At 44.8% G+C, this 18,018-nt stretch overlaps 2 protein-coding genes across 2 annotated transcripts; both read right to left on the bottom strand.

Moving 5' to 3' along the window:
• Positions 1 to 299: 299 nt before the first annotated feature.
• LOC123399044 lies at positions 300 to 2,841 on the bottom strand. Its single transcript, XM_045093473.1, has one exon. It carries the CDS (start codon positions 2,839 to 2,841, stop codon positions 394 to 396), a length of 2,448 nt encoding a protein of 815 aa, XP_044949408.1. The 3' UTR covers positions 300 to 393.
• A 4,549-nt stretch (positions 2,842 to 7,390) lies between these two features.
• On the bottom strand, positions 7,391 to 16,074 carry LOC123452329. Its single transcript, XM_045128969.1, has 3 exons — positions 15,862 to 16,074; positions 11,199 to 11,217; positions 7,391 to 9,717 (listed from the first exon to the last, which is right to left on the bottom strand). Exons 1-3 carry the CDS (start codon positions 16,072 to 16,074, stop codon positions 7,391 to 7,393), a joined length of 2,559 nt encoding a protein of 852 aa, XP_044984904.1.
• Between the last annotated feature and the right edge of the window lie 1,944 nt (positions 16,075 to 18,018).

Below are 18,018 nucleotides of genomic sequence, written 5' to 3'. Positions count from 1 at the left end.
AGGCCTGCAAATAATATCCCACCTAGTAAGTCGGTATTTTTTCTTAATTTAGTCACTTTGCGAGAAGAACCGAGATCTATAAAAGTCTAATCTTTTTCGTACCCTGACTGGTACAAGAAAGAAGAAGGAAAGAAGGAACACATTGGCATGCTCGTGAGAACCGAGTTAATAAATTGTTAATGAAGCACACGACATTGGAATATATATATATATATATATATATATATATATTATTGTATGTCATTTTCAAATCAAGGAATTGAAAGTGTATGTACTGAAATGAAACACATGACAAACTTCTTAGTAGCACCCCACACCACACCACACCAATCAACATGAAACAACACAAAAGGTAGTGAATTGAAACACATAACTAGCTAGGACTCATACGACTTAAACATCACCAGGGGTGTTAGGCATGGCAGCCTCTGGCCGGCTGATGAACCCGAGGTGGGTGAGTAACGCCCACAGAAGTGTTATCAGCTCGCCACCCCGCGCAATGGCCTCGGCATGGGCGGCGACATTGTCCGACGGGGCGGCATAGAGTATCATCTCAGACCAGAATTCTGCGAGGAGCTCCCATGCCACCTCTTCTCCTTCATTTCCCGCCAGCTCCACCAGCTTCTTCCCAAGCTCCGCACCATTCTTGAGCAGGTCGTGTGCCTCTTCAGACCCGGCACTCAGCGCCTGGACCAGCGCTTCAGGACTCAATGACGCCTGCCCGGTGTTGCCGGATGCCGCGAGTGCGCGCTTGGCTTTTTTCTTGATGCCCTTGTACAAGCTTTTGCACCACTCGTTGTTGTCGGGGAGTAGATCTGGGACATAGGCTACCAAGTAGGCACAATAGCGTGACAAGTGTGTGGCGGCAATCTCATTAGCAGAGTCAGCCTGGCGGAGTGGCTCCGATGTTCTCACTTCAAGGATGCTCGTGGCAATGTGGGCCACAAGCATGGTATCAGCTACACCTTTGACGCCATTCGATGTTGAGAGCGGATTGTTGTCGGCCTGCAGTTGTAGCCTTGTACAAAGGGATGCCACGCCATTGCTTCTGTTCTTCCAATTGGGGCTTCTAAGTGGCTTGAGGAGAGCTGCCTTCACTGCTCTTGGTACCTTCTTCCTGTGAAGCAGTGGGATGAGGCGTCCGAGAAGAGGCACTGGGGTTGTGCTTGGGTGGAGTGCCAAGACTGAGCATTGGTTCATTTTGTCCACCCAATGATTTAGCAGCTTGCATTTTCTACGCAGCACAAGGCTAAGCATCTTCTTCTTCCAATGTGATTTCTGCCACGAAGAAGCATGCCTAACATAGGAGCAGATCAGGAATACTTTAGTCCAGTTAGAGCAGATGTAACAAGCAATCTCCCGCACCTCCGAAAGCACAACTAGTGCCGCAAGCAAACCCACTGGGGCAAGATCGAAGAAAATATTTCCATATTGTATCTGGTTCGAAGAACTATAGAAAAAATCTTCATGTTCATTCTGGAACGAAGGATGGCAATTCAGAAAACACTGCATCTGTCCATGATGTGGCCATCCCATAAAAGCATACAGCAAAATCACAACTGTTATGAGCAATAGATATAATAAGCTCAAACCCATGGTTAGAAGTGAAATAGATATGCTCAAAATGGGTAGCCAACTGCTTGAATATGAGGTTGGGAGAGATGAATAATAATAATCATGAAGGAAAGAAAGCTCATGTGCAATCATCCCAAGTGGTCTTTCATCATCAACATCCTGGAGCAACACGTGTGACAATAAGTTATGGGCCTTGATGAAACCAAACTCAGCAATTGTATGCCTTGTAAATCGACATCTTAACAACTTGAACAATGCAAACGAAAAGCATATATCTTTTAGCTGCTTGGTTGAATACCTCGGAAATATATCATCCTCTAACCTCCAAACTTTATCAGTGGTCACTAAATTGTTGTTGTCTATCCCTGTCCCATCAGCTTGGTTAAATAACCATTTGATACTATAACCATGAGGCTCCTTCTGTACCAATGTTGTGTCCTCTCCCGTAACTATGAGTGGAGGAAGGGAATGCTCACTTGTTAGCTTGGCTTTTAGTTGCTCCATGTATCCAACAATGAAATGAGGATTGCGCCCAAATGCTAATGACCTGCTTGCCCCATACCAAGCATAATATTTGAGAAGTAGCTTGGCAATGAGAAGAGAAAACAATGGAAGAACCGGTAATCCATTTGCAAGATCCATATGCTTTATGGACCATTGTCTCGTTGAATAATATCCCCCTCCTAGGTAGTACACGACAATGTACGAGGTCCATATTGCTTGAACAAGCAGTACAGTGCCAGGAAGGGTAATGTTTCGTCCTTTGTTGTCATCACCAGCAACTATTGTAGTGGTGTTGGCGCCAGCAATCTGAACAAGACTAGCCCATACGAACACAGTGTAAATGTGGCTACGTGTACTGCACCACCCTGGTATTATGTGTGCATCGGAGGAAATAGTGACAACACCTAGATTACTATCGACGGTAGAGACAACATAGGAGAGGATGGGCACGAACAAGGTGGTGGCACCAAGGAAGAGGAAGCTGGTAAGTGGATGGTGACGGTAGCGCTGACCATAGGCACCGATCCCAACAATAACTCCTATCACGATGGTGCTGGCCACCAGCAGAGCGTTCACTCTCATCAACTGCCCATCTATGTGCTTAGAGAAGTCAATGATTGCTTGGTCGGAGCAGTTTCCGACGCCCATAATCTGCTTAACACACATATCAAATTCAAACATCAGTACAAGTTGAAGATGTTGACAAACACGCAAAAAGAATACAACCATTCGTCCAATGATGCTATGCTGCAATGTAAGCATTCAATTGATTCACTGATAGAACAACATTAAGACCAAACTAGCTCATAGTTTCTTGTACTAAAGGAAATGATAAGCTTACACAAGGGTGGCAATCGGACTGCTGGAGTACCAGAGTATTGTTTCCTTGAGCGTCGGTTTTCAACCATGCGTGCTACGAGGTCATGGAAATATGTGTGTTATCTATTGCTACTAGCAGTCCATCCTGACATTTGCAAATGCACCATTCTCCTGATATAACTAATATATGCCTTTTTTTTCCTTTTTGTCTTTTTCATTTTTTCCACTTTTCCTTTGTTCCCTTTATTCCTTGGATCTGGATGCTAGACATGTTCTTTATTCCATGGTTCTTTGTAAAAACAAAAGAGCAAAATAGCTTTGGTACGTATCTGTTCGTCTCACTCACACTTTTTCATGTACTCAAGATTACCTTCACCCGGTGGCTTGGACTACATGTTGCTATGCACAGGAGCTCCATAAGAGTCAGCCGTTGTTGAAATACGCTGCACATCTTTCTCATTCGCTTACGCTTATAAATAAATGTGTTGGTCGGTTAATGCAATTTAATCAAAACGGCACGGAGTGACCAGCCCGGATTTTTTTGAGCTGAAAACAGCTGAGCATTTAAGCATGCAATTCAACATGGCTAAGGAGATTGACCCCTAATTTAAGAAGTGAAATTTTTTAGTGTAGCCTCAATTGATATATGAATCCTCCCTGATCTTCCTTTTTCCTCATGCATGTGAAGATAAAATAAAATCAAAATGTACAATAAATAAACTATTTTTCTGCTGTTTCCAGATAAATATGGTTCTAGTTATGATTGTCCAAATGTATACCTTTTTGAGTTAGACCAAGTTTTGACCCGCAAATAGAAAAAGGAAAAAAAAGGTTCTCACAAGAATGCATCAACGTGTACAAGATCAAATGAAAAGATTGTGAACATATATTTCATGATTGATCTGAATCTGATGATATATAAGCACCCAAAAATAAACTTGAACATATATTTCGCTTGCACATCGTCTCTCGTTTGTTAGTACATCAATTTCAATTGCAATGATTCCGCGCGCTGGCAAGATGCCTGTCGTCTCTCGTTTGTGTACGTACTGTTGATATGTAAGGTAGCCTTGATGCCCGGCGAGCATGAGCTCACCTAGCTTTCTCTTTTGCCTACTGCTAATATATATACCCACACCTAGCTTTATGCCTGGCTGTGTGAGTGTGACTGTCAAGTGAGCTAAATTTGTGATACTCCCTCCATTCCACAATGTAGTGCGCATGCGTTTTGCGAGGTCTAAATTTCACCATAAATTTAACCAATGAGACAGATTGCGATGGGAGCAAAAGTTATATTATTGAATTCGTATATGAATAAAGTTTTTGATGGTACAGTTTTTCCTTCCGTTGCAATCATCCACATTGATTAAATTCATTGTTAAACTTAAAACTTAAAAACCGAGGACGCACTATATTATGGAATGGAGGGAGTAGAAGCTTTAGACAGTAGGAGAATCATGTGTTCCAAACTCCAAAGTGTGAACAATACGGTATTTGGCACTTTGGCCTCCCTTTGATCGATGCTGTCTTCGGTCCCTGACGTACTCCCTTGGAGCTTCATGGAGCCCTTTATTAGAAACGTTCAAAAATCACATTCTGAAGCTTTGAAAAAATAAAAAATAAACCATACATTAACATATGGGTGTATACTATATGCATGTAAATTTTGAGGATAAAATACATTGATTCGTAAGATACACAAAAAAAATGAAAATCATTGGTTTTATATAGGGAACGGTGCACAGTGCACCATGCTGTTCACTATTTTCAAAATTACCAATTACCAATGCATGATGTCAATGTATTTTCTCATGAAAATTTGCACCCATGTACAGTATACATTTGCATGGCATTGTGTGCCTTTTTTCAGATTTTTTAAAAACTTCAAAATATCTGGTTGACTTTTTCAATATGAACAAGCATCGACAAAATGCATTTCTTATCTATTTATTGACTTCTAGAAAATGAAAACCAGTTCAGGCTGGCTTTTGCTTGCTTGTTGAAAAAGTTTTTGAAGGTATCGTTTCTGAAAACTGAGCTCATTTATACATAACCGTCCATTTGGACAAAATGAACGGGCATTCTCCCTTGATAAAATAAAATAAACAATTAGACCTATATATATGTGACGATGACTAGTGGGCATGGTAGTGGGTGCGACTTGTCTCACTTATAGCATCATATGGTGCAGCCTCACATCAAGCAATGCCAAAACTCGCGGGGAGGCCACCGCGATGGGATCCCGCGGCTGCAACCTAGATGCAGCTCCCGCGCCGCGCCATCGAAGACGAAGCGGGCGAGCAGGGAGAAGAGCTAACACGGGAAGGGTGAAATACCGTAGAACGATTGTTATGCGGTTTGAGTTCAAAAAAAACACGGGAAGGGTGGAGAGGAGGTAGAAGAACTCCTGCCGTTGCCACAGGCCGGCTGAAGGCCGCCGTCAACGGCGGCAAGGAGAGGCCTAATCGCCCCCGAGTCGCCCCCCGAGTCGCCTACGTGAGACGACGCGAGGGGGGGAGGGGAATCTTCACCACCCTGGTATTACTACCAATATTACATATATTTAACCCAAATGATAATGTCCACACGTGTGACATGTTTGTACTTTACCCTCACGCCAACTCTTATTTTACCCAAATGATAATATCCATTCTGTTTTGCATGAATCTTCAAGGAATCTATTGAAATTTCAGTGCAACGTAGGCATCATCGTGTTTGTGGGCGTTTGAGAGTTCGCCCACACGACCCGCATCGCGTGGTAGACAGCTACGATCTGTGGGCAAACCAGTTTCTGTCCACACAGTCACCACCTAGTCCACGCGTGTGTGGGCGAACTGTTCTTCGCCCACACGACGCTCGTCTGTTGCTAGATGGCAACTGTGTTTGTGCGTACGTGGCAACTAGGTAAACTCACATGGCAACTATGATTGATTGCTAGATGGCAACTGCAGTTGCGTGTACGTGCCAACCTGATAAACATATGTGGCAACTATGATTAACATACATAACAATTATGGTTGGACCACATGTGACAACTAGTTAAACACATATGAAAACTATCTCCGGATAACTAAAGTGTCATCCCGGAGGTCACTATAGTTAACCAAAACAGAGCGAGATGTCATGTTTTCTCAACTACATTTGCCACCTCGGGTTACTAAAATTGTCATTCTCGAGGGATAACTAAAGTTTCATCCCGCGGGTAACAAACGTAGTTGCACCACACGCAGGGATGGGAATGAATAATACTTGTTGGGAGTGTGGTCCAAAGTAGTTGCGCCTACACGCGTTTTAGAACCGAACCGGTTCCTCTTTCTTACATGACATGTTTAACAGCCATCGGCTTAGAACATAACCAATATAACTCCAAGACAATCTTCCTTGCCCTTGGCAAACAAAGAGAGAATCGGCTCAAGGGCATATGATGTGACTTGTGATATAGGCCTTCCAACCGCTTTTAACAAGATAATTAAGCTACTGTAATTTAATTTGTGGTAGCTTTAGGAACACCACCTATACTACTAGTAAATATATGTAATCTTGCAACAAACTGTAAATACTAGTAAATATATGTAATCCCGCTAGAGATCCGGTCAGCGGCACATAGCATGGTGGTGGTCTTCAACATGGCCTTCACCTTCATCATCGCCCATATCTTCATCATGATGCTCTACCACTTCAAGTTCGGCCCCTTCTACTTCTTTGGCATCTGCGAGCTCCTCATGACGACCGCCTTCATCTAGTTCTTCCTGCCGGAGACCAAGGGCATCCCCATCGAGGAGATGGGCCGGATCTAGGCCACGCATTGGTACTAGAAGCGCTTCCGCGCTTTGTTGAGGGCAATGGCAGACTCCGAAATGTCCACTTGACGTCATCCAACGCCGTATGACCAACATCGATGGACTGGCTAGTCCATCATAGTTTTGATGATTGATCTCCTTTGGCTAGATATATATCCCTAGTGTGGTCGTTAGCTAGAGGATGTTTATCATAGAGTTAGTTATTAATTAGTTTGGGGAAAACCTAGTTAATTATGTGGATTAATGTTGATGCGTAGCAGGAATTGAACGACTCGACAAATTAATCTACTACTGCTGTGCCGATCCTGGTAAATAATATACCACGACTTTCGTGTTTAGAGATTGAAGAGCGTCCATTTACGACGTACAAATCCATATATATGTAACCAAATGTTGGGAAGCAGTAAGTTAATTATATGCCCTTAAGCAGCAACACAACACCAATCAAGATCAAATCAAACAATCAGAAAATAATGAAGTGAAACACATGACAACAGCAGTTCTTTTAGTAGCACACCACACCACACCAATCAAGATGAATCGAAAGAACAAAAAAGTAGTGAATCGAAACACATGACACGGGCAGTTTTTTAGTAGCACACCACACCATACCACACAACACCAATCAAGATGAACGACAGAACAGAAAAGTAGTGAATCGAAACACATGACTAGTAGTACTTGTGTACGACTTAAACATCACAACGAGCGTTGTCAGGCGTGGCGGGCTCTGGCCGGCTGACGATCCCGATGTGGGTGAGCAAGGCCCACATGAGAGTTATCAGCTCCCCGCCCCGTGCAATGGCCTCGGCGTGAGCCTCGACATTGTCCGAGGGGGCGGCATAGAGGATCATCTCGGACCAGAAGTCCATGAGGACCTCCCATGCCTCCTCTTCTCCTATCTCCTCCACCAGCTCAATCAGCTTCTTGCCGAGCTCTGCGCCATTCTTGAGCACGTAGTGCTCCGCTTCATTCCCGGCGCCCAGCGCCTGGACCAGCGCTTCGGGGTTCGATGCCACAGCCTTGGCGCCGCCGGCTACCGCGAGTGCACGCTTGCCTTCCTTCTGGACGGCCTTGTATAGGCTCTTGCACCACTGGTTGTCGTCGGGGAGTAGCTCGGGGACGTAGGCCACCAAGTAGGCGCAGTAGCGTGACAAGTGTGTGGCGGCGATCTTATGATCAAAGTCATCCTTCCCCGATCTACTCACTTCCAGGATGCTCGTGGCAATGTAAGCCACCAGCATTGTATTAGCAATACCTTTGACGCCATTGGACTGTGAGAAAGGGTTGTTGTCGGGCTGCAGTTGTAGCCTTGTGCATAGGGATGCCACGCCATTGCTTCGGTTCCTCCAACCTGGGCTCCTCAGTGGCTTGAGAACGGCAGTCTTCACAACTGTCGGTACCTTCTTCCGGTCAAGCACAGGGATGAGGCGATGAAGAAGAGCCAGTGGAGTTGTTCTTGGGTTGAGGGTCAATACTGAGCACTGGTTCATTTTGTCCACCCAATGATTTAGCAGCTTGCATTTTCTATGTAGCACAAGGCCTAGTAACTTCTTCTTCCAAGGTGATTGCTGCCAGGAAGAAGCATGCCTAACATAGTGGCAGATGAGGGATACTTTAGTCCAGTTAGAGCAGATGTAAGAAGCAATCTCCCGTAGCTCGGAAAGCACAACTAGTGACGCAAGTAAAAATACGGGTACATCATCCAAGTACCACTTTCCATAATGTTTCCAGGTCAATGTATCACATTCAATGCTACATTCAATCTGTGAATCATTCCATGAAGCTTCCCCCGTCATATGAAGAGTTTCATCCAACATATAGAACAAGCTCCAACCCATGCTTAAGAGAGATATAAATATGCTCAAAATGGGCAGCCAACTCCTCGAATATGAGGTTGTGAGAGATGAACAATAATAATCGTGAAGGAAAGAAAGCTCAAGTGTAATCACACCAAATGCTCTTTGATCATCACTATCCTGGAGCAACATGTGTGGCAATAAGTTATAGGCCTTCATGAAACAAGTCTCAACAATTGTATGCCTTGCAAATCGGCATCTTAGCAGCTTGAACAACGCGAATGAAAAGCATAAATCTTTAAACTGTTCCCTTGAAGACCTCGGAAGCATGTCATCCTGCAGCTGCCAAACTTTGTCAATGGTCACTAAGTTGTTGTTTTCAATCCTTGCCCCATCAGCTTGGTTGGATAACAATTTGAGACTGTAACCATAAGGCACCCTTTTAAAATTTATCAATCTTATGTCCTCTCCTGCAACAATGAGTGGAGGAAGGGAATGCTCAGTTGCTGGCCCGACATGCTGCTTTTCATCTTTTAGCTGCTCCATGTATCCAACAATGAGATGTGGATTGCGCCCAAATGCTAACGAACTTCTTGCACTGTACCATGCATAATATTTGAGAAGGAGTTTAGCAACGATAAGAGCAAAGGATGGAAGAAGGACCAATACATCTCCGGGCTCCACATTCTTTAGCGACCATTGTCTCGGTGAATAAAAATCCTTTCCTAGCAAGTTAACGACAAGGTAGGAAGTCCATATTGCTTGAACAAGCAGTACTGTGGCTGGAGGGGTAATGTTGCGACCTTCCTTATCATCACCAGCAACTATTGCAGTGGTGTTGAGGCCAGCAATCTGAATAAGACTAGCCCATACGAAGACAGAGATGATGTGGTCCTGTGTGTGACAACTCCCTGATATGATGTGTGGACCAGAGAAAATGGCGATGACATCTTGATTACCAATGGTAGAGGTAACATACGAGAGGATGGGCAGAAACAAGGTGTTGGCACCAACGAAGAGGAAGCCGGTCAGGGGATGGTGACGGAAGCGCTGACCATAGGCACCGATCCCGACCATAACTCCTATCACGATGGTGCTCGCCGCGAGAAGAGCATTCACTCGCACCAATTGCCCATCTATGTGATTAGAGAAGTCACGGATTGCTTCATCAGAGCAGTTTCCGGTGCCCATGATCTGCTTAACACACATGCCAAATCCAACGTCAACACATATTGAATTTGTTGATAAATAATTAAATATGCATGCAAAAAAATAATATGTACAGTGCTACGTATGATACTAGTATACTGCAATCATACGTATTTAAATTAATAATCGACCACCAATACGAGAACAATCAGCTCATACTAAATTGCTGTACTAGCAGCTCAAACAAAAAAAATAGATTGGTTGTTGTGCTAACAAGATTAGATTTAGGAGTAAAGGAAATTACCTCACACAAGGGTAGCAATCGGACTGCTGGAGACGTCAATCCGGACTGCTGGAGTACAAGCATGCGTGCTACTAAGTGGTCATGGAGACATTTGCTGATGCAGCCTTACCATGCCAGACGTAATTAATAAATCATGTGATTTTCCCTCTTTCATGTCTTCCACTACGTACTTTGTTATTAGGCAGGTTCTTTATTCCTTTGTTCTTTGCTGAAAAGGAAAGCTCTTGTACAATATACACTCTTTTGTCTCATATACACATCTAATGTAGTAGCTGATTCAGTGCTGTATAAACGTCGGTGCTCGATCTCTCCGGCTCATATTAATTCTCTAGGAGCAAGAACGAACTTATATTAGACAAGTTTCACCTATGAGCAAGAACGATTGCTTCGAAGCAAGGGGAGTACATGTCTATTTCACGATCGGATTTGAACCACCCACTATACATTTACAGCATGTTTTTTCATTTATGTTGTCCCTCCTAGCTGGTGTAAATCAACTTTGCATTTGAAGTTACATAGTATCTGTGATGTGATGTGAGCATCTTTAAAAGGAATTCCAGATTCCTGACGTACGGCTTGTAGGGCTGGTTAGCGCATGTGTCTCCTCCTTTGCCTGGATCAGGTGGCGTCGTGTGCATATGCAAGATAGGAAATAGCTTTGCTTTAGACAGTAGGAGAATCATGCATGTGTTTCCAAGTGTTGCCTTTGGCACTTTGGCTGCTCTTTGATCGATGCTCTTTGGCATTTAATTAAGCTCGGAATCTCCTTTTGATATAGCTTCTGTGTTGCTCCATCCCTTTTATATATTTCGTCCTTGCTTCTCACTTTACGTATCCAGTGAAATCTGATGTATGTTGTGGTCTTTCCGTAGCTCTAGTACGTCACTGATATATCTTGGTTAATTCGGTTAACCATTCGGGTTTTAGGTATATGCAAAAAAGAAAAGTGGAACTTCAAAACGGTCAGGAAATTTCATGCTGAATATCATAAACCATAAAAAAATATAATTCGTTTGGTTTCGTTTTCTTGGTTCAATTTTAAAATGAGAGTGAGATCAGACCGTACCGTTCAACATAGGGGTGGAACAATGGTGTTGGGTATGTGAAAAGTATATGAAGTGTCTCTACCTCCATACATGGGAGCCGCGGTGTTATATATTGATCAGGAGAGCCAACTCTCGGTAGGTTACATAGATCGATCTACTTGAGATCATTGGAGATATTACAAGAGGGAGATCGAAATAAACAAGATAAGAACTAGTTTCAACTACCTCCTGAATACAACCTTGTCTTGCAACGCAAGCCTTCGGGTATAACTATCTAGAGATACGACTCTAGAGATAAGACGTGTTTCAACACCCTCCCATAATCAAAACTTTCCTAAGTTGAGATTACGTTTAAACACTTCAAATAACTTTGTAGAAAAGCCTTTGTAAACCCATCGGTGACTTGATCGCCGATTATTTGCTTGCAACTCTCTCTCTCACAAAATGATAGTCGATCTCTATATGCTTAGTCCTAGCATGAAAAACAGGATTTGCTAACACATAAGTGGCACCAAGATTGTCACACCAAAGACATGGAGTTTGTGTGCGGTGCTGGCAGTCCCCGGGAATGACACCAGAAAAGAACCGCTTCCAGTTGCTCAACAATTAGCAATTGTCTTGCAATGGCCCACCAGCGTGTGGGATCGCGGCAGTTTTCGAGGGTAGAGTATTCAACCCAAATTTGTTGGTTCGACACGATGGGAGTGAAAGGATATTCTCCAGTATTAGAAGTTGAGGTGTTAGCTCAACCACACCTGAAAGATTAGTATCTGCAAGCAGGATATAAGCAGCAAAGGTAGTATGATAGCAACGGTGCCAGAAACGATCTGTTGACAAGGCAGACTATTCCTAACTGAAGTATCAATGGCGCCAGAAAAGTATTGTAGCAGGTAGCAGCAGTGTAACGAGTAACAGCAGTGGCAAGGAACAACAGTAGTGACAGCAGTAGCAAGTAGCAGCAGTAGCAAGTAGCAATAGTAGTGGCAGCAGCAGCAACAGGACAAAGCAAGTAACAGTGGCAGTGGGACAAACTCGTAGGCAATGGATCGGTGATTTGCTGGATGACATTCATCATGCAACAGTTATAACACGGAGAGATATATGGCTAGCTCCCGTTCGCCGATGTGATGTAGGCATGCATTCCGTGTGTAGTCATACGTGCTTAAGGAAAAGAACTTGCATGACATCTATTGTCCATCCCTCCCGTGGCAGCGGGGTCCAAATGGATACTACGGGATAACACATTAAGGTTCTCCTTTTAATAAAGAACCGGACCAACGCATTAGCACTTGGTGAACACATGAACTCCTCAAACTATGGTCATCACCGGGAGTGGTTCCGGTTATTGTCACTCCAGGGTTGCCGGATCATAACACATAGTAGGTAACTACAACTTGCAAGATCGGATCTAAAACACACATATATTGGTGACAACATAATAATTTCAGATCTGAAATCATGGCACTCGGGCCCTAGTGACAAGCATTAAGCATGGCAAAGTAGTAGCAACATCAATCTCAGAACATAGTGGATACTAGGGATCAATCCCCGTCAAAACTAACTCGGTTACATGATAGATCTCATCCTACTCATCACCGCCCAGCGAGCCTACGAATAGATTACTCACGAACGATGAAGAGCTTCATGGAATTGGAGAAGGAAGAAGGTTGATGATGACGATGGCGACGATCTCCTTGATCTGGAGCCCAAAACGGACTCCAGATCTGCCCTCCAGGGCAAGAACGGGATGTGGCGGCGCCTCTGGATCGTAAAATGCGATGAAATCTTCTCTCTTGATTTTTTCCGGGACGAAATGGAATAAATAGCGCTGGAATTGGGGGCGGCAGAGCCACGTGGGCCCCACAAGCCTGGTCGCCGCGGCCAGGGGGGAGGCCGCGGCCACAGGGCTTGTGGCCCACTGGCCCGTCGCCTTCGGTGGATCTTTCTGCAGGTATTTTTCATATTTTCTAGAAATATTCTCCGTAAATTTTCAGGACGTTCCGAGAACTTTCATTTCTGCACAAAAACAACACCATGGCAATTCTGCTGAAAACAGCGTCAGTCCGGGTTAATTCCATTCAAATCATGCAAATTAGAGTCCAAAACAAGGGCAAAAGAGTTTCGAAAAGTAGATACGATGGAGACGTATCAACTCCCCCAAGCTTAAAACCTTGCTTGTCCTCAAGCAACTCAGTTGACAAACTGAAAGAGAAAGAAAAACTTTGACAAACTCTATTTGATCTTGTTGTTGCAACTATGTCTAACTCATAACCAGAATTTCAGCAAGATCACCAGTTAACCACATAAGCAAATGACACAAAGGTCTCACGGTAAACTAATATCAATGGCATAAACAGCTAGCGAGCAAATAATAATGAGTTTCAGATACCAACAATTCAATCAAAACAAGCATGAAGCAATATGAATAGGTGGTATCTCGCTAGCTCTTTCTGAGACCGCAAAACATAAATGCAGAGCACTTTCAAAGATCAAGGGGTGACTAAACATTGTAATTCATAGCAACGAAGATCCAGTCATAGTCATACTCAAAATCAATCAAAAGCAAAGCATAAAAATGACAGAGGTGCTCTCTAATTGGTGCTTATATAAGAAGAGGATGACTCGACAGGAAAATAAATAGACAGGCCCTTCGCTGAGGGAAGTATTGATTTGGAGAGGTGCCATAGCTCAAGCTTTGAAAACAGAGATAATAATTTTGGGTGGCATGCTTTCATTATCAACGCAATGACCAAGAGTTCTCAATATCTTCCATGCTACTCATGCTATAGGAGGTTCCCAAATAGAAAAGTAAAGTTTTAACTCCCCCACCACCAATCAATCACACTCCACGGCTAGCCGAATCCTCAGGTACCATCCATACTAACATCAATCCGGGGCGAGTCTTCTTTTACAGTTATGTTTTCGATTTAAGCGTGGAACTGGGCATTCCAATTACCGGCCCCTTTCTCGTGAATCACAGTGAATAAACACATGTCGAGGATAACACGCCTAACATGGAAGATACCAATAGCCCCCTGTCACCACATGAGCGGTTCGGGCATGCAAAACAGATTATTTCTTGAAGGTTTAGAGAATGGCACATGTAAATTTACTTGGAACGGCAGGTAAATACCGCAAATAGGTAGGTATGGTGGACTCACATGGAACAACTTTGGGTTTGTGGAAGTGGATGCACAAGCAGTATTCCCGCTTAGTACAAGTGAAGGCTAGCAAAAGACTGGGAAGTGACCAACTAGAGAGCGACAACAGTCATCAAGATGGAATGAGTTTGAGTAACATTGAGTGCAAGCATGAGCAGGATAGAAATCACCATGAACACGAACATCATAGAGGCTATGTTGATTTTGTTTCAACTACATGCATGAACATGCGCCAAGTCAAGCCACTTGAATCATTCAAAGGAGAATACCATCCTATCATACTACATCATAGTCATCTCAAAATCTATGTTGGCATTCAAGACAAACCATTATAGGCTCCTAGCTAATTAAGCATGGCATCAGAAACTATGATCTCTAAGTTGTCATTGCAAACATGGTTCTCTCTAACAAAGCTGAATCTGGGACGACAAGCTAGTCATATTTACAAAAACAAAATAGATAGAGTTCATACCAGCTTTTCCAGACTCAGTCACTTCATCATATATCATCATTATTGCCTTTCACTTGCACGACCGAACGATGTGAACAATAACAAGAGAGTGCTCGTTCATTCGACTAAGCTGAATCAGCAAGCAAACACAAAGGAGAAGACAAAGTAATATGGCTCTTTAACAAATTAATACATCATGTCATATTCCCTCTTTCATGTCTTCCTTTGTTATTAGGCATGTTCTTTATTCCTTTGTTCTTTGCTAAAAAGGAAAGCTCTTGTACAATATACATTCTTTTGTCCCATATACACATCTAATGTAGTAGCTGATTTGGTGTTGTATAAATGTCGGTGCTCGATCTCTCCGGCTCTTATTAATTGTCGCTTTAAACATGGCACGGGTGGAGTACATTATTTGCTAGGAGCAAGAACGAACTTAGACAAGTTTCACCTATGAGCAAGAACTATTTACAGCATGAACTAGTGTAAATCAACTTTGCATTTGAAGTTACATAGTATCTCTGATGTGAATCAACTTTGCATTTGAAGTTACATAGTAACTGTGATGTGATGTGAACATCTTTAAAAGGAATTCTAGATTCCTGACGTACGGCTTGTAGGGCTGGTTAGCGCATGTGTCTCCTCCTTTGCCTACCTAGCCTGGATCAGGTGGCGTCGTGTGCATATGCAACATAGGAAATAGCTTTGCTTTAGACAGTAGGAGAATCATGCATGTGTTTCCAAGAGTGTACAATACAATATGGTCTTGCCTTTGGCACTTTGGCCGCTCTTTGATTCATTGCTCTTTGGCGATTAATTAAGCTCGGAATCTCCTTTTGATATAACTTCTGTGTTGCTCCATCCCTTTTATATATTTCGTCCTTGCTTCTCTCGAAACAGGCATTCGCCCCTCTTTATAAATAAAGGCACAAACCGCACAAAGTACACAGCTGAACGATACGTGGTGGTGAGATGACACTCTTACAAAGCAGATCCTAGGCTAGCCGGACCGCGAAGGAGAACAACAGCGCTACCGAAGGAGAATACAAGAAGAATGGAGCACAATCACGAAACACCCTAGGACCCCTAAGCTCCTAGACAACACCCCCCAAGAGGGAGAACGGCGCAGAGCGTCGTCGCTGCCTAGCCCCACCGGGCAAGGGTCTTCACCCGGAATCCTGACGCGGAGATGAGATCCACAGCGACGTCTTCAAAGTCACCGCGGCCCTAGGGCAGACGTGGCATGCCCATACCCCAGATCCAGATCTGGGCGACCTCCAGCAGAGGACGCGCCTGAGCCACCAACTGCTACCCCTCTCGTCGCCCGCACGAACCAAGAAGGAAGCCACCACCGCCGACATGGCACCCGCCGGAGAGCCAACCAAGCGACCCACCCTCCACAGCCGCCGCTCCGGCATCCAAATCCAGGACCTCACCCACTGCCCACACCACAGAGTACCAGCCATGGTAGGAAGAGCGAAAGTCCACATCTTTCACTCCTAGCCCGACATGAGCCACAGAGGTTGGTCTGGCGCCACCACAGTAGGGGCCCAGCCCTGTGTCCCCAGCCAATCCCGGTGGACTAGAGGAGACACACCTCCGTGATTCCCGACGGCCGTCGCCGAGTACCCTCGGACAACGCCATATCCGTGGCCCTCGACTCCGTGTTGCCCGACAGTACCGTGAAGTCCCGACCACCACCAACGACCACCGTACCAACGGAGGGAGGGACCTCGCCAGCCGCCGGTACATCCCGGATCGAGCCTAATCACACGTACCCGGAGTAGCAACTCCGACACGCCTCGGGCCCCGATCAGATCCTCCCAAGCACGCCCCCAGGTCATAGCCATTATAGACCGAGGAGAAGGAGGATCACATCCACCACGCTGCACCGTCGATGGGCACGGCCGCAGCGCCACCGCCCCCACGAACCCGCTCCACCTGCACCCCGGTCAAACCGATCACCGCGGCCATACCGCCGGACCCTCCCAACAGGGCACACCACCACACCGCACCACCACTGGCACCCGAAGCCACCGGCAATGGCCGGCCCGCGCCACCACAGCCCGCATCGCCCAGGAGACAGCGGGCTTGGGGGCCCGATGCAGATCCGACACGGTCCAGCACCGCCGCCCCAAGCACGCCCTGCCACCCCGGGACCTCCAGCAGCGGCCAGCAACCCACCACCACCGAACCTCGTTGGGCCACTGATACGTCTCCAACATATCTATAATTTTTTATGGTTTCATGCTATTATCTTGTCAAACTTTGGATGTTTTGTATGCCTTTTATATATATTTTGGGACTAACTTATTAACTCAGTGCAAGGTGCCAGTTCGTGTTTTTCCATGTTTTTTACCCCTTTTAGAGGAGATTTTGAAACGAAGTCCAAACGGAAGAAAATCCCTGAAAATAATTTTTTCTGGAACGGAAGAATATTGGGAAGCTTGGGAGCCAAGGCAGGGGAGCCCCAGGGGCCCCACAAGCCCCCACCCCGCGGCCAAGGGGAGGCCGCGCCATCCAGGCTTGTGGGCCCCCTGGACGCCCTTTGCCCTAGGTCTTTCGCCTATATATTCCCATAAATTCCAGAAAAAATTAGGAGATCATCGAAAGTACTTTTCCGCCGCCGCAAGCTTCTGTCTCCGCAAGATCCCATCTGGGGCACGTTCTGGTGCCCTGTCGGAGGGGAGATTCGGACACGGAGGGCTTCTTCATCAACACCATGACCTCTCCGATGATGCGTGAGTAGTTCACCATAGACCTACGGGTCCATAGCTAGTAACTAGATGGCTTCTTCTCTCTCTTGGATCTTCAATACAAAGTTCTCCATGATCTTCATGGAGATCTATCCGATGTAATCTTCTTTTGCGGTGTGTTTGTCGAGATCCGATGAATTGTGGATTTATGATCAGATTATCTATGAATCTTATTTGAGTTTCTTCTGATCTCTCTTATGCATGATTTCATATCCTTCTAATTCTCTTCGAGTTGTGGGTTTTGTCTGGCCAACTAGATCTATGATTCTTGCAATGGGAGAAGTGCTTGGTTTTGGGTTCATACCGTGCGGTGACCTCACCCAGTGACAGAAGGGGTAGCGAGGCACGCATCGTGTTGTTTCCATCAAGGGTAACAAGATGGGGTTTTCATCATTGGTTTGATATTATCCCTCTACATCATGTCATCTTGCTTAAAGCGTTACTCTGTTCGTCATGAAATCAATACACTAGATGCATGCTGGATAGTGGTCGATGTGTGGAGTAATAGTAGTAGATGCAGAAAGTATCGGTCTACTTGTCTCGGACGTGATGCCTATATGTATGATCATTGCCTTAGATATCGTCATGACTTTGCGCGGTTGTATCAATTGCTCGGCAGTAATTTGTTCACCCACCGTAACACTTGCTATTTTG

Source organism: Hordeum vulgare, chromosome 5H (genome assembly GCF_904849725.1).
Source record: "Hordeum vulgare subsp. vulgare chromosome 5H, MorexV3_pseudomolecules_assembly, whole genome shotgun sequence".
NCBI lineage: Eukaryota > Viridiplantae > Streptophyta > Magnoliopsida > Poales > Poaceae > Hordeum > Hordeum vulgare.
Note: the sequence above shows the minus strand (reverse complement) of the source record. Positions and strands in the feature narration are given on the sequence as shown.

What these genes read in the sequence shown, in the direction of transcription:
- LOC123399044 (XM_045093473.1), bottom strand. Translation starts at nt 2,841, where the DNA reads ATGCTTACATTGCAGCATAGCATCATTGGACGAATGGTTGTATTCTTT.
- LOC123452329 (XM_045128969.1), bottom strand. Translation starts at nt 16,074, where the DNA reads ATGGCTGGTACTCTGTGGTGTGGGCAGTGGGTGAGGTCCTGGATTTGG.